The sequence below is a fragment of the Diabrotica virgifera genome, chromosome 3 (genome assembly GCF_917563875.1).
Source record: "Diabrotica virgifera virgifera chromosome 3, PGI_DIABVI_V3a".
Lineage (NCBI taxonomy): Eukaryota > Metazoa > Arthropoda > Insecta > Coleoptera > Chrysomelidae > Diabrotica > Diabrotica virgifera.
Genome location: NC_065445.1, coordinates 252,958,051 through 252,976,227, shown reverse-complemented (window position 1 = coordinate 252,976,227; position 18,177 = coordinate 252,958,051). Strand labels below are relative to the sequence as shown.

General features: G+C 32.6%; 1 protein-coding gene across 1 annotated transcript; it reads right to left on the bottom strand.

Annotated features, from left to right (window-relative positions):
• Nucleotides 1–304: 304 nt before the first annotated feature.
• LOC126881710 (uncharacterized) lies at nucleotides 305–16,976 on the bottom strand. The gene is made up of 2 exons (XM_050646130.1): nucleotides 16,823–16,976; nucleotides 305–2,458 (listed from the first exon to the last, which is right to left on the bottom strand). The coding sequence occupies exons 1-2, from the start codon at nucleotides 16,920–16,922 to the stop codon at nucleotides 2,253–2,255; spliced, it is 306 nt and encodes a 101-aa protein (XP_050502087.1). The 5' UTR covers nucleotides 16,923–16,976; the 3' UTR covers nucleotides 305–2,252.
• Nucleotides 16,977–18,177: the final 1,201 nt, after the last annotated feature.

Here is an 18,177-nt window from a genome sequence, read left to right as displayed (position 1 = left end):
CACAGTGGCTATACCTATATCCCCGTGGAAAAGAAATATGGGGCAAAAACAAGATTACTTTGTTTCGTGTTTTTTCTTGCTTTTGTTTTGAATATAATTTTGTAAAAAAAATATTTTTGAATTTAAAATGTGACATATTGATAGTAAATTTAACCTGGAATAGTTTTCCTGTAGAGGTCTTTGTACCAAAAGTTCATAGAACTCACCCTAATTCACCCCTTTCTCAAAAACGCACCCATTTAAATTTATTCATTAGCTCTCGTATTTTGAACATAATCAATAGTCTATTAATAATGAAACATAATAATTTGGTTATTTTTATTTAAGGAAACATTTCTGTAATGGAAATCAAAAAGTCAAATGTAACGTAAAATGTACGAAAAGCAATACTAGCCCAATAAATGACCGTTTTGGAGTGTAATTTCCAGGGGCAACTCCGAATTGCATGAAAATTTGGATTTAGGTCCTACTTACCCTCCACTTCAAAGTTGAATTTGTGCCGTTGGTTGCTTTTACTTGGGGGGTGACATTTACCCCTTCTCGGGGGGTGAAAAACGCGTGTTTAAAATAAGGCCGGAAATAGATAAATTGACTTATTTTAAGTACCTTTTGTTCTATAAAGTTTTTTACGTAAGTCAATACTTTTCGAGTTATTCGCGATTTAAAATGTTGATTTTTCGACAAAAAAACTACGTTTTCAGATCGTTTTTCCCACATAACTCAAAAAGTAAATATTTTATCGAAAAAAATATTTTTAGCAAAAGTGTAGCCTATAAAAAAACGAAAAAAATGGTGTACAAGTAAAGTCTACAAATTGAGTAGAAGCAAAGTTGTAGCTCATGAAAAATACGTTCTTATTCGTCTAATTCCAAATTGAATAATTCAACGCGAAATCACCGAAGAAAGAAGCGTTTTTCGGGAAAACCTTATTAACATTTTTAAAGTATCGAAAAAAAGCTTATTATTTGTTTTTTACAAAAGTTTACAGCATCAAAAATAAACGAGTTACACTGAAAAAAAAGTTGGCCCTTTTTTTTGGTAAAAAAAATCGTGAAAACCTTCCTCTATTTAGCACCCTAAATGAAATTAATTGTTTGGCTTTACCATCTATTTTAACTGTATGTGTATTGTTTATATGATCTGAAGTTTGATTGGTTTGAAGTGCTTATTTTTAAAAACATTTGGTTTTATAGTAAAAAAAAATTTTCTAAAAATTTTTGAAAAATTTCATTTTTTCAAAATAACTTAAAAAGTATTAGTGGTAAGAAAAATCTTAAAGAGTAAAAAAATGTAGGTTTTGCTATTATAAATATGCTAGTTTCATTTTGTTTCTCCGTAAGACAAAAATTGGTTAAGATATGGCTGTTCAAAATTTGCATACACTCGTGATTAGTGACCCATTCAAGCTTTCTCAATTATAACCCTTTCAAAAATAAACACTTTAAACCGGTGAGACTGACAGATCATATAAAAAATAGATAGGTAAGTAAATTGTTTGTAAAGCGGTAGCGATTAATTTCATTTGGGGAGCTAAACACGGCGAGATTTTCATGATTTTTTACAAAAAAAGAGGGCCAACTTTATTTTGAGCGTAACTCGCTTATTTTTAATGCCAAAAATTTTGGTTAACAATTAAAACAGAGCTTTTTATAAACACTTTAAAAAAGTTTAAATGGGTTTTTTTCCGAAAAGTGCTTAATTTTTCGGTGATTTCACCTTGAAAATTTTCGATTTGGAATTAGACGAATAAGAACGTATTTTTCATGAGCTACAACTTTGTTTTTGTTTGATTGATAGACTTTACTGATAAACCATATTTTTCGGTTTTTTATAAGCTACACTTTTGCTAAGGGTATTTTTTTCGATAAAATATTTACTTTTTGAGTTATTTGCGAAAAACCGTCTGAAAACGTAGTTTTTTTGTCGAAAAATCAACATTTTCAATGGCAAATAACTCGAAAAGTATTGACTTTCGTAAAAAACTGTATAGAACAAAAGTTGCTTCAAATGAGTCAATTTATCAATTTCCGGTCTTATCTTGAAGGTATGTTTTTTCACCCCCGAGAAGGGGTGACTGTCACCCCCCAAGTAAAAGCAACCAATGGCACAATTTCAACTTTGAAGTGGAGGGTAAGTAGAACCTAAATCCAAATTTTCATGCAATTCGGAGTTGCCCCTGAAAATTACACAGTATCGCCAAATTTCCCGTTCATTTACTGGGCTATACATTATTTTGCAGGATATATCTGCCATTATTTGCGGCCATAATATCCATTACAATACCATCCTCCGCAATTCATACAGTCGTTATATTCGAGAAACCAATTTTTTGTGGGAACACAATTTCGATGGGCAGCTACTTTGAAACATTTCAGCTGCTCGACATTAAATGTATAAACAGAATAAGCAGTATCAGAGTCGGGCTTATCGCGGCATGTTTCCCAGGTTTCAGCACATTCTGTAACAAATAAGAAAATATTTTTATTAGATATTGGAATATACAGGGTGATTCATTAAGAATGTCCAATCTCTGAGTTGTAGATCCTAGACCTCAAAATATTAAGATTTAACCCAAATCACTTATATAAAATGTGCCTCGTTACTGCGTTACAGGGTGTTCTATTTAAAAATTTAATAACCATTTTTACCCCGTACTTTAAAACTATTTGACATATCCTTGTCATACTTTGCAGAAAGTGTAGTTGCCGTATACCCTACTAAACTATGATAAACAAACGTTTCTGGCTACTACCAGAGGCGTACGACAGGGGACAGTGCATGGTTTACCCTTCCCAAATTCTACGCCACTGGCGAAATTGCTATTTTAGCACAATATTTAGATTTTCCTATACTTTATATGTAAGTAATATACTCTTCATTCGTAACGTTAAGGTCATTAGTTTTCGAGATATTTGAAGTTGAAAATGAAACTACAGTTATTTTGATTAATGTATTGTGCCCCTTCATTTTTAACTTCAAATATCTCGAAAACTAAGGATTTTTTCGATACGAATGAAGAGTATATTATTTGCATAGAAAGTATTGTAAAATCTAAAAATTATGCTGAAATGGCAATTCCATCAGTGGCGTAGAATTTGGGAAGGTTCAACCATTCATTTTCCCCTGTACGCCTCTGGTAATAGCCAGAAACGTTTATTTAACATGAATTAGTAAGGTGTGCAGCACCTAAACTTTTTGGCAAGTATGATACGGCAATTTCAAATACTTTTAAAGTACTGTGTAGAAATAATTTTTAAATTTTTAAATCAAACATCCCTATTACATAAATATTACCTATTTGTATCCAGTATTTTAAAAGTATTTGACATATTCTCATCATACTTATCAGATAGTGTAAATACTGTACAATCTACTAAAATATGTTAAATAAAACTTTCTGGCTAGTACCAGAGGCGTACGACAGGGGAAAGTGAATGGCTGACCCTTCCCATATTCTACGCCACTGGCGGAATTACTATTTTATTGCAATTTTTCGATTCTCCAATACCTTCTATGCAAATAATATAATCTTCATCCGTACCGATAAAATAATTAGTTTTCGAGATATTTAAAGTTAAAAATGAAGGAGCACAATACATTAATCAAAATAGCTATGCCGTTTCATTTTCAACTTCAAATATCTCGAAAACTAACGACTTTAACGTTACGAATGAAGAATATATTACTTACATAGAAAGTATTGGAAAATCGAAATATTGTGCTAAAATAGCAATTTCGCCAGTGGCGTAGAATTTGGGAAGGGTCAACCATTCACTTTCCCCTGTCGTACGCCTCTGGTAGTAGCCAGAAAAGTTTATTTATCATAATTTAGTAGGATATACAGTACCTATATTTTCTGCCAAGTATGACAAGGATATGTCAAATAGTTTTAATGCCCTGGGTAAAAATATTTATTAAATTTTTAAATAAAACGCCCTGTAACTCAGTAACGAGCCACATTTTATTTAAATGATTTGGGTTAAATCTTAATATTTTGAGGTCTAGAATCTACATCTCAAAGATTGGACATTCTTAATGAATCACCCTGTATACAGTACAAGATCCGAATATAGGTTGATCTGTACCCATCTGCTTGCCGGATGAAACAGTTTTTATGAAATTTCATACATAGACAAATATTTCTGGCATGGGCTGCCTATCAAAATCGTGTCATAGCTATCCTTAAGGGGGGACCGTAGGAGTTAAAATCAATATTTAAATAACATTTTTTTTTGAAAGTATGGTAGACTTATTTTATTTTGAAATTAAATGGACATATTCAGCACAATTTATAGATTATTCTGGAAAAAATTCAAGGAAAAATATTGAAAAATAAGCTAACGGTGGCAAATCTTTAAAGACACCTCAAAAAACAATGGATTTTGCGGTGCACTCATGAGAACTCATCATTGGATAATGGTAAACAAAAAATTCAAAAAGATTTTATTAGCTTATGAGTTTATTTAGGCAACACTGTCAAGTTTTTTTAGTTTGATCGAATTTTGGATTTTTAATAACACTCAGAAATCAAAACAAGGAAATTTGTTTTGCAAAAACGGGTGAAAATCAACCTATTTATCGTTAGACAAAAAATATGCATAAAATAAAAAATATCTCAACAGCGTTACCTCAAAGAACGTCTAAAGGAAATATATACAAAATTCCCGGTAAGTTGGTCATGTAGTTTTTGAGTTACAATGTCTACATCCTTTGAAAAAGCAGTTTTGAGAGAAACGCGTTGAAAGTATTGTCAACTTTTATTTTCAATTTCTTTTTTGCCTGTCAAATCGTAAAGTTATGCACACCGGAATATGTTCTTGAATCACGGAGTAATTTACAAATGAAAATGAGAACAGCTGTTCACCGTTTCTCACTATGCTTAAGCGCGCTGGCGCGAACTTGCTGCAAAGCGAGTCGAAGGTAGGGAAGTAGGGAGATAGTGTTGAATATCCCTACCTTCTACTCACTTTGCAGCAGGTTCGCGCCAGCACGCTTGAACGTAATTAACAACGGTCAACAGCTGTTCTTATTTTCGTTTTTTAAATTACTCCGCGATTCAAAAATAAGGTGTGCATCATTTTACTACTTGAGAGACAAAAAGGAAATTGAAAATAAAAGTTGACAATATTTTAAACGCTTTTTCCTCAAAACTGCCTTTTTTAAAGGCTGTAGATATTGTAACTCAAAAATTACTTGACCTACGCACCTGGAATTGTATATTGTTATGCTCTATTATATCTATTTAATTAGATTGATTAGCAAATTCTTACTTTAGTTAATTATTCAATTATTTTATTTACTACCTATGTAAAACAAAAACTAAATTCAAATTAAATTTTCCAATCAATTTTATTCTCAGGGCTAATTTTGTATTGTATACAGTATACAATACCTGTGATCTGTGGCTTCTAATATTTCTGATTGCTTACTTCTTCCAGGGTGGAAACAAGAAATTGAAAACACTCAATATCATATAAATGTAATCTATTGTTTTTATCAAATAAGCCGTGTACATGTGATTCAAAAATTATTAAATTTAAACTTTGTTGCAACAATTTCTTACTTAATCAATTAAACTCTAACTCTGATATCTCCTCGTTTTGACAAAAAATTTATTTAATTAATTTATTATTTACTCATACTAAATTTAATATAATTTACTTTTCATCTTTTGACTTGATTTCTTAAATTTTAAATGACTAACTGCCTAAAGAAAAGTTCAATAAACAAATATGGGTTTGATATAAACAAATTTTCTACATTCCGACAAATAATTTGACTGACCTTTTTGTTTATTCACTGCCTCGTTCTCTGGATTGCGCCGTCCTTGATTCTTCCAAACACGTACTCTCTGCATGTTGCGAAAAAGTCCCTCTCGTCACGACTGCTTCAAAAAATTCATACAGGATTTGCTCGAATTCTGTTACTCAGTTTTCCTTGTTCAATATCTTGTGCAAAAAGATATTAATCAGCTACTCGTTCTAGACAAAACAAAGGAAGCTCCCTCGGACCAGGAAAATTGACTCTTCAACCGGTCGACAATTTGGTTTCAACTTGATTCTGTTCGCAAAGGCCGATTACACACACTCACACTGATTACTCAACTTTTTTAAAACAAACACTGGACTGCACTGCCTTCCACCGATGTCAATTGCACAGTGCCCTCTCGTCTCTCGCCAAATTCTTATGGCTGTATGACACTATGCATTTTCTTGTATCATTTCTAATATCGTTTCTGATATCGTTTCTTGTATACATTTTCTTGTATCATTTCTTGTACGTACATTTGTGCCCTGTATGACACTATGCAAGTTCTTGTATCGAAAACTGTATGAAATTCGGCACGTGATTGGTCGAAGTCGAAACTTTGTTTGTCACCCTGTCACGTTACATTGGTATGGTGTATGGTAGTACTGCGTCTACAGCTGATTTTAAGGATTTTATAAAATTTATAAACTTTTAAAAACAAATATTTTAATGTTATAATAACTAGAATTTTTACGTTGACTGTTGATTATTTGTGTTTTTTATTTTGTTTTGATATTTGTGCTAAAATATTTGCATTATAATTATCTTCAGTTTGATCCAAATTGGAACTATTGTATTTTTCTCTATTAAAAAATTATGCAATATGAAACCCAAAGTTTTGGTTATACATAGTTTGAACTTTATTAGGAGCTAAATATATGGTTATTAGTAGAACAGTAGTCCATACCAAACGGTATATTAAGTATCAATAAAATATTTATAAATAATACCTACAAAAACACAAATAAATTCATCAAGACATAAATCATATGGTCCGATTTTCAGCCGCCATTATGACATCATTTAGATTTTAGATGTGTTACCAGCAGGTTAACGTTTTTCTCTTTGCGCAGAAATTGGCGCAGTTCTTGTACAAGATTCTGTGCCTGGCACAAATTCTTGTATCGTTTCGGATATCGTTTCTTGTATCTGTGTATGACACTATGCATTTTTTTGACATATCAGAAACGATATTAGAAATGATATAAGAAAATGCATAGTGTCATACAGCCTTTACTCCTAATTTTCTTCCCCTTCTACCTCATCTTCCCCACTCAATCACAAAACACGCCTCTCTCAAAACAATTCAAACCCATTTCTTCTGAAACAAATATTTTTCCACAGAACTTTCCCAATTTGTCATATTTCAAAAGATATCATAACTAGTTTTTTCCTACTTTCTACTTTAACATCTAAACCTCATACAATTTGTATACTACGTTAAACCTTCCCGGAAAGGATATTAAAGCCGTCTTTGTTTTCGTCAACGACGTCCACTTTCTAATCACCGAATCGATTGTTCATGTCCCGTGCATTTCGTCGAATCACTTATTAGTCGTTTCACTTTTTCCCGAAACACTTGCTTAATAGCAAAACTAAATTCTAAACAATTTTGGTGATGAAAATACAGGGTGATGAAAAACTATCATTTCATGGTCGTTGATATAAATTAAATTTTTTCTGAATTTCTTTACAAAAAAACAATTCTACAACAGTATATATTTTCTTTAGACTTTCCTTGAGGTAATGCTGTCGAGATATTTTTTGTTTTGTGCTTATTTTTGTTGTGCAATAATAAATAGGTTGATTTTCTCCTTTTTGCAAAAATAAATCGTTGTTTTGATTTCTGAGATATATAAAAAGCCAAAATTCGATAAAACTAAAAAAACTCGACTGCGTTACCTAGAGAAACTCATAAGTTAATAAAATCTTTTTGAATCTATTGTTTACCATTATCGAATGATGAGTTCTCATAAGTCCACCGCAAAATCCATTGTTTTTTGAGGTGTCTTTAAAAATTATTTGCAACCGTTGGCTTATTTTTCAATATTTTTCCTTGCTTTTTTTCTGGAATAATCTACGAATTGTACTTAATATGTTTATTTAATTTAAAAATAAAATAATTTTACCATACTTTAAAACAATGCTCTGCACAAGAGATTTGAAGTTGGAGCTAAGAGTTAGGTTGGCTAGGTGCTACGTTTTCTCGACTCTGTTTTATGGAATGGAAGCTTGGACCTTGAATGCTGCATCAATGAAAAAACTAGAATCATTCAAGCTGTGGGTGTACAGAAGAATTCTGAAAATATCGTGGACAGAACACGTTACAAACAAAGAGGTTCTGAGAAAGATGAATAAAGAAATGGAAATCCTAAATACCATCAAAACAAGAAAATTGGAATATCTCGGACATATTACACGTGGAGAGAGATACAGCTTGCTCCAATTGATTATGCAGGGAAAGATTCAAGGAAGGAGAAGCATAGGGAGACGCAGAATGTCGTGGCTGCGCAACCTGAGAGAGTGGTACGGATGTACATCAAGTGAACTTTTCAGAGCAGCCATCTCTAAAGTACGAATAGCTATGATGATTGCCGACCTCCGCCGCGGAGATGGCACTTGAAGAAGAAAACAATGTGATTGAAATATTGATCTCAACCCCTACGGCCACCCCTTAAGGATAGCTATGACACGATTGTGATAGGTAATCCATGCTAGAAATATTTGTCTATGTATGAAATTTCATAAAAAAAATGTTTTATTCGGCAAGCAGATGGATACAGATCGATCTAAATTCGGATCTTAGACTGTTAGACATTAAATATTATTTTATACATATAAATATTAATTATTAAATATTAAATTTGGACTTGTTTGTGAGACCTGTTTGTAAACACACGTATACAATTTACCAACGACTTAAGCCAAAGTATCGCAAAATTAAAGCCGTTTAATAGTTTAGTTTTAAAGGTTTACTGATACAAAACATCAAGAATTATTCTGTGAGTAAAATTTTTAATAATCTCTGCATCTAAGGGCATCTAAGGGACCATTATTAATCCGAGTTTGAGGTTAAAAATCAAATCCACTCTGCTAAATGTTTAATTACCTAACGTAAAAAACTGGATCGGTGATTAGTGAACTTCAACAAAAAGGCAGGGTCGGCCTTAGAAATATGTTTTGGACACTAATTATATAGAACAGAATAACTTAACAAATTTTACTATTACAAATATAATGTCACAGCCAACATCTAAAAACCAATCTTCTTTCACCAACATCCACCTACAAGAGAATACTGATAATTCCAATTTTAATGATATGAGTACCTCCAACGCATCTTATGCAAGCACTGTCTCCCAAAATATCTACAAGTATCCACGCAAGGATCAAGCAATTATCTTCAGCTCTATCCAGGGTGCAAAACTTCAAGATTATCTTCTCCAATTGGGACCTCTGGTCAAACCAAATAATATTATTTTCTGTAGCAGAATCTCACACAACAGAATATGTATTTATCTAACAAATAAATCACTAGTTGATGAGTTCTTAAGTAAACATGGTGAAATTGTTGTAAATAATGAAATTATCAAAGGAAGACGTCTAATTTCACCAGCGGACAGACTAGTACTATCGAATGTAGACCCAACGATCCCACATGAATCTTTTGTAACCTTATTGGAAAATATTGGATTAAAATTAGTATCTCCAATAAACTATCTTAGAATAGGGGCATCAAATCCGGAATATCAACACATACTTAGCTTTAGAAGACAGGTGCATATTTCTTCTTCCCCAGATAACATCATACCCGAATTCTTGGAAATAACGCATGAGAATCTATAATATCGAATCTTTTTATCCCTAGACAGTCAACGCTGCTTCACTTGCCAACTGTCGGGACATTTTGCATCCTAATGCCCTTCCGGCAATATTAACCCAAATATCCAACAATCACCACAACCCACACAAAATATTCAGATCTCGCCAAAGTCTCAACCTGCCGAAACATATTCTAATGACTCTACAATAAATAATATTCTACCCGAAAATTCCTTATTAGTAGAACATTGTCCAAATAACGCCAATATTACTTTAATCACACCCACTCTGGCAACAAATTCAGATAGCACTGTTCAATCTGCAAATACCCCAACCGCCGATAAAACTTCTAATTCAACAAATTCAACTCTGGCAACATATCCGGATCGCACTGTTCAATCTGCAAATATCCCAACCGCGGATAAAACTTCTAATTCAACAACCTTCTCCGCAACAAAACGAACAGCTGAAGATATGTCTCCAGCTACTCCAGAAGAACAAGCGCCACCCAATACTTCTACCTTCTCTCTTCCCACAACAGTCCTTCGTAAAAACAAAAAGCCCAAATCTAATACATCAGATCAAGAAATAGAACTCACTGAACCCATTATAAACTATATCGACTCCCACTCTCCTCCCCTCATAATCAACAGCCATCAGTTCAAACAGCTCCTAGAAAATACACGCAGAGCAAGGGATGTTCTTAGTCTTGCTGAAGACTTCACAGAAGATATTCCAAAATTAATAGAAATGTTAGAAGAACTATGTTCCCACGCAAACACTAAAAAGCTAAAAACTCGTGTCACAAAACTTAAAAACAAATTATTAGATCAATTTCAAGAAGAATTAAGACAAGCCCAATTTGACATCTCAAACCTATCTCAAGAGACCTAATAAATACACTCGACTTAATACAAAAATGGAAAACGTCTACAAGCAAATTAAGATAGATAAAAGAATATACTGGTCCATGGAATCCACATTCACTCAACAAATCGCATTAAGTGATCCTATCTCATCTTCGGTTAGAACACTACTACATTTACTCATGAGAAAGTGTAATATACTAATATTAATAACACGTGCTAATAGAATGTGATAAATTCGACTCTTGCAAACAATCGATATCTGGTTATTCAAACAATATAAAAACATTCTTAATCCATCAAAGCTACTGTAAACCTCTTTACCAATTCCTTAACAAACATAACTTAGCAAGTAAGATATATTGTAACTAATTTCATACTTTGTACACCCATTAATATTGTATTCTCGTTACCCCGCTAATGACCTTCGTGGTTAATGCGGTTTTTTCTAAATAAAAAAAAATATTAAATTTATATAATTATTAAATATTAATAGAATTATGGAAGTTGGACAAATACCAGACGAATGGAGAAGCAGTATATTAGTACATGTCTACAAAAACCTAGGGGAATATATACAACAATTTACAAACTACAGGGCTATAAAACTACTTAGTCACACCATGAAAACATGGGAGAGAGTAATTGATAGACGGATACGTGAAGAAAACGAAATATCCGATAATCAAGTTGGCTTAATGCAGGGGAGATCAACAACAGATGAAATTTTCATTATAAGGCAATTGATGGAAAAATACAGAAATAGAGAAACAAACGCACATATGATATCAATCGATCTTGAGAAAGCATATGACAGAGTTCCTCGAGAGATTCTGTGCTGGGCACTCAATAAATAAGAAAGGAGTCCCGGGTGAATATGTAAAGATTGTTAGAGATATGTATGAGGGAGTAACGACTAGTGTTAGGACAGGTGTGGGAGAGACTGATAATTTTCATGTGAAAGTAGGATTGCAGTCCTTATTTATTCTCATTAGTTCTGGGCCGGATAACGGCGAAACTACATTCTGGACCAGATAACATTCCATTGTGCTTAATGTAGATATGCTAATGGTGTAGTGTAAGTAGCAAATAGTGAAAGAGACTTAGAACAAAAACTGGAACAGTGGAGACAAGCTCTGGAAGAAAAAGGTTTAAAACTTAGTACGACAAAAACAGAGTATGTATTTGGAATGTTCAGAAGATGGAGTTGCTACAAATGGAATGGTATCTTTGGATGGTGAAATGATTGTGAAAAGCAATAGTTTTAAGTACCTAGGATCGGTATTACAGAGTAATGGAAAAATAGATGGAGATTCATGCAGTAGAATTAGGGCTGGATTGATGAAATAGAAGGAAGCGAGTGCTGTGTTATGTGACAGAAAAATTCCAATGAAGCTGAAGGAAAAATCCTATAAAACAGCAATAAGACCGGCTATGATGTATGGAACTGAATGTTGGGCAGTGAAAAAGAAAGAGGAACAATGAATGCATGTGGCGGAGATGAGAATGCTTAGATGGATAAGTGGAGTGACAAAAAAGGATAAAATTAGAACTGAGTATGTTAGGAGAAGTCTAGGTTTGACACCAATTATTGATGCCAAAATGAGAGACCATAGGTTGAGATGGTTTGGTCATGTTCAACGTCGAGACGTTAATCACCCAATATGAAGAGTTGCGGAAGTGCAGATTCCTGAAAGAAGTACGAGAGGAAGACCAAAGAAGACCTGGGGGGAACCGATTGGGCGGGACACGTCGGTAAAGGGGATTAATATTAATATGACCCAAGATAAAATTGTGTGGAGAAATGCAATTAGGGAAGCCGTTCCCGCATAGGGACAAGGCAAAGAGAATGGTGACACTTAGATATCAAATGTCAGCTGCTTGTTTGTATTTGGTATATAAAACATTTTGCTTTAAATTTCAGTGTTTGACTTTTAACGGCCGGTTTCACAAAGTAAAGTTAATTTGTGGTTAAGAGATAACCAGTAGTTAACCTAAAATATATAATAATAATAATAATAATATAATAATAATGGAGTTTATTCTTAGCAAATAATTTATACATATAATAAACTCAGTTACTCACTGAAGTTGTACGTACAACTTGTGCGTGAGGGTTCAATTTTGATTGTCTTAAACAACACTAATTAATTGATTGGTTGACTTACCTGTTAAGGAGGGACAATCATAATTGTCCTATCTTACATTTCGAATATTTGTACGCTCCCCCCTTTGATTCTTTTGAACCCACCCATGTCTTGTGCGATAAAAATAAAAAAAAAACAGTGATGCGCGGACGTCACTTGTCAAGAATCTTAATAATCTTCTTTTTCTTCTTCTGCTTCTTTAAACTGTGATCAGCGGCCCGAAAAGACCACTACCAGAAGTACAAATGTTCGAAATGTTATGTGAAGGACAATTAATTTTAAAATTTACAAAAAGGAATCAAATAAAGTTTTTTTTTCGTTCATCTGTCTCGAAATTTGGGCTCCTCTTCTCACTAATTCAGTTACTATTACATGTTGTTTTTCGGACCTACGAAAATTTCTCATAAAACTCAAGAAATGATTGCAAAACGTTTCCTATGGGACTCCTCTGGTGGGACTTCGTTTTCTATGATAATTATCATTATTTTTAATGTGTTTTATCTATTTTTACAATAATTTTTACAAATTTAACACTTATAAGTGACATTTCAAAAAATTCATTTTTGACAATTGTTTCACAATATATGATTCACAATATAAGATCAACGGCTGGGTAGTGGTTAACCGACAAAATTTTTAACTCGAAGTTTGAGTCAGTCAAGTGTTGGTTAGATCTTGACCAAAATATCCTAACCTACTTTCGGATTCAGTTTTGTTGACAGGACAGAGTATAGATAGTCTAGTCGGGTTAGACGAATAACAGGCCAAACCTTGCATGCCAAGCTGCCCCAAATGTTATTTTTTTTTCTAATCTTCAGGGGGTATAAATAGTAGTATAAATTTAAGATCTCGACTGAATTCCGCCGTTGCGTTAGACGCCATCTTGATCTTGAACTCAAACCGTTTTTGCTCTATATCTCTGCCATTTTCAACTTTTCGACAAAAATTGTTACAACTGAAATTGTTGAAAATATGATTTTATATAATTCCTTTTATTACGATTTTTTTTTCATGCGGTCGATATTTTCTGAGTTATGGGGAGCAATAGTAACAGTTGGAGCATAATTATTGAAATATCTCGTTTATTATTAGTTTTACGACAAAAACACACATATAGAAAAATAAGGAGAAATAAATTTTATACAATTTAAATTTCTTTCATTCTTTTGCTAACATCAATATTTAAGGTAGTACGTATGCGGCAAAGGCTCAAGCATGATTGGTTTTATAGCAACTGTTTTTGTTTTATATCTCCGCCATTTTCAACTTTCCGACAAAAAGTGTAAGGGGTGAAACTGTTGCAATTGCGATTTCCTACAATTTTTCGGAAGAATCAGTTACGGATCACGAGGGTTATGAATATAGGGAAATTCCCCCCAAAGTAAAAAAAAAATGTTGAAACATAAAATATATTAGCTGACATGAAACTTAAATTATGGACAGACAAATTCAACCCAATAAACCCTCTAGTTAATAAAATTAAGTAAATTTAATACATAGATACAGATACAATAGTCCGTTCTTTAACGGTAAAATATTGCAAAACCTCTAAATTTTAAAGAACCGCTTGGATTGACATGAAATTTGGCATACACATAGCTAACAAGTCAAAGAAAAAAAGTGATATTGTGCCGATATGTGCTTTTGCCCTGGGGGTGGTTTTCACCCCCTTTTGGGGATGAAAAAATATTCGTCCAAAGAAAGTCAGGAAATGGATAAACTGGCTAATTTTAAGTAACTTTTGTTCTATAGAGTTTTTTCACTAAGTCAATACTTTTCGAGTTATTTGGTAGTGAATATGTTCATTTTTTCAACAAAATAACCACACTCTTAGACGGTTTTTCGCAAATAACTCAAATACTAAGAATTTTGTCAGATCCATTACAGATCAATTAGAAACTACATAACAGATAAACCTTGGTTTTCTAAAATGGAGTCGACAAAGGATATGACAAGAACCATATGCAGCATGAGATTTAACCACTGTTTTACACCATCATATATATTTAAACTTAATCTAGCTGATAGTCCACAATGTATTTGTGGTCAGTTGGGTAACCTGCAACACAAAATTTTGACCTGTTCTCTTATTTCTAATAACGGTAATATGTTTTTAAATTCACTGTATTCTGTGACTGATTTCCACTATCCTATTAATTTAAACTATTTATTAACATTAGAAAACAATGAATTGGTATACCGACTATTGTATAGATATATTTTAGATATCAATCTTAAATTGTAATTGTAAAATATAGAGTAACTATTTCTTGTAAATTGTTATACAGGGTGTCCAGAAACTCTACCGACAAACGAAGACAGGAAATTCCTCAGATAATTTTAAGGCAATTTAACCCAATTCACCTAGTCCGAAAATGCTTCTTAAGGGAGCTAGAGCTCTTTGAAGATGGCGTCATGAAATTAGTTTTTCTTAAATACCTCCAGAACGCTTCTATTTAGAAAAACGAAAATTGGTATGCTTATCTACTTTTCAGAGATGAATCGATTTCATCCATTGCAAATTTCTAGTACCGGTCATAGGCGTCCGTTTTGGGTAGAGCAACGGGTATTTTATCGCATAACTTTTTTGTCCTTAACTTTTATGCATTTTTGACACCGGATTATTAAATTGTGAGGTATTCTAGTACTACAAGGTACTCTTGCTTTAAGTCGGTAGGACACACCGTTTTCTAGAAAAATCGATTTGAATATTTTTCGTATTGGAATTTGAAAAAAAATTGAAAGAACTTTTCAACAAAAAAGGAAGTATTTTACCAACATAAAGTAAGAGTAACTTTTAGTACTCGAATACCTCATAATTTAATAATCTAGTGTCAAAAATGCTCAAAAATTCAAGACAAAAAAGTTATGCTAACAAATTACTGTTGACCTACCCAAAACGGACGCCTATGACCAGTACTAAAAATTCGCAATTAATGAAATCGATTTATCTCTGGAATATAAATAAATGTACCAGTTTTCGTCTTTCTAAACAGTTTTTTTTTGAAATTTTTTTTTAATTCAAAAAGCGAAAAATTTTCAAATCGATTTTTCTAGAAAACGGTGTGTCCTACCGATTTAAAACAAGAGTACCTTTTAGTACTAGAATACTTCACAATTTAATAATGCAGTATCAGAAATGCATAAAAGTTAAAGATAAAAAAGTTATGCGATAAAATAACCGTTGCCCTACCCAAAACGGATGCCTATGATCGGTACTAGAAATTTGCAATGGATGGATTAGATTTATATCTTGAATATAAATACGTGTACCAATTTTCGTTTTTCTAAATAGAAGCGTTCTGGAGGTATTTAAGAAAATCTAATTACAAGACGCCATCTTCAAAGAGCTCTAGCTCCCTTAGGAAGCATTTTCGGACTAAGTGAATTGGGTTAAAATCTCCTGTCTTCGTTAGTCGGTAGAGTTTCTGGACACCCTGTATATTAAAAGAAAGAAAAAGAAAAAAAGAAAGAACAAAAAATATAATAAAAAAATAAAACAAAAATAATAAAAAATATGTCGATAAAAATGAATGACGAACTTGGACAGTCCATAGTAAAAAGCTTTCGAATTAAGTAGAGGGCTAAAGAAGAATGTTGCTGTTTTTGCTGTGGAACTCTGAGAACATTACTTAGAAAAAAAATTAATTTAAAAAATTATAAAAAAAAAGAATTGTTTATTAGAGAATAATATTAGTATTAGTTTTAAGATAAGGTACGAAAAAATAAAATAAGAAATAGTAAAATTGGTCAATGGATTTAGTATCCGCAGTCATAACCGAAATAAACAACAAGTTGATTGCGTCTTACCTAAAAACGAAAAAATTACGTTTTTGAGAGTAGGAAAAAGGGGACGGGGTACGGCTGGTTAAAATTACAATGAGCCTTATTTTTTGATCACATAGACCATATTAAAAATAAAAAAAAATTAATTCTGGGAGACATTTTGTCTATCTAACGGAAGGTGTTCTTTAAAGAATAAGATTTTATAAATAAATAATATTTTCGTTGTAAAACGAAACAAGAGCCGTCTTTTCTTTCACTTGGTTCAGAGAGCATCAATATAAGATTTTAGTTTTACACATTTACCCAAAATATGTAGTAAACCAAAAGTATATAAATAAATAGTTTTAATTAAAAAAAAAATCAAAAATTTTTGTAGATAATAAAAAAAACTACCTTTCAAGCGTCTTATAAGGCAATTAGCTTTGATAGGTTGATTATATTGTGAATTCACAACCGCTGCAGCGGCAACCAAAAACAAGAAAATATATTTCATATTTGAATTTTTTTAAGTAAAACACTGAAATGTAAATACTTATGTTATATATATATATATATATATATATATATATATATATATATATATATATATATATATATTATCTAATTTTTATTCGAGCATTCAACCTACATCTATTCTAATATAATAGGCCAGGAACCGAAGCTTTTCACCTCGCAATTTTTACAGAATTCATCGATTTGCTTGAAAATTTGAGAATAAGTAGTGGATAGTCCAAGGATCGAACTCTATATGATTCCGAAAGGCGCTTTTACCATGTGGGTGGTTGCCACCCCATCTCGGTAGTGTAAATTTATTATTATTAGTATGGTATACCTAGTGTGACCAACTAGCCCGAAAAATCCGGGACATGGCCCGAATTACGAAGTCGTGTCCCGGCGTCCCGGACAATGCTTCCGGGCCATCCGAATTTTCAACGTTTTGGCAAAATTCTCTTTTGAAATTTTTAATACGTTATTTTTTAAGAATTCACATCAAATTGAATTCTTCTCATTTTTACGTAAATTCAATCGGTCGACAAATAATATGATAGTAAGAAGTAACCACATAAAAATGTTCAGAAACTGTTTTCTTATTGTATGTTTGACAATTATGTTTTTGATGGGATTAAGCCACAATTGATTGTAATGATAATTTCGTTACATCAGTTGATTTTCTAATTTTTCGTCTTTGAGAACGATTTTCGGATTGGAAGCCGAAACGTCAAAAACTAACAAAAATATAATTATCATTACAACCAATTGTGGCTTAATCCGCTTCACCCCATCAAAATATAATTGTCAACATAAAAATGTTAAATAATCAATTCTTCTTCTTCTTCTTCCTTCTTGTATGTAGGCTTTAAAGCCTGTTTCTTCTTCAATATTAGCCTCCTAAATTGTTTAAGTTATCGCACCATCTTTTTCTTGGTCTGCCATACTTCTTAGTTCATTTGGTGACTTCTCTCGTGCTATTCGTACTATCCTATCCTCTGCCTCTGCCATTCTACTAATGTGTTCGTTCCACTCCTGTTTCCGTTTTGTCACCCATCCATTTATGTCTTCTACATTGCATGATCTTCTTATGTTTTCGCTTCTCTCCCTATCCAACAGACTTTGCCCTGATATTCGTCGTAGTATTTTCATCTCTGTTGTTACTAGTAGTCGTCTCGTTTTAGATGTGTCAGGTCTTGTCTCCGCTGTGTATGTCAATATAAGTCTAATTGCTGCTTGATATATTATTGCTTTTGTGT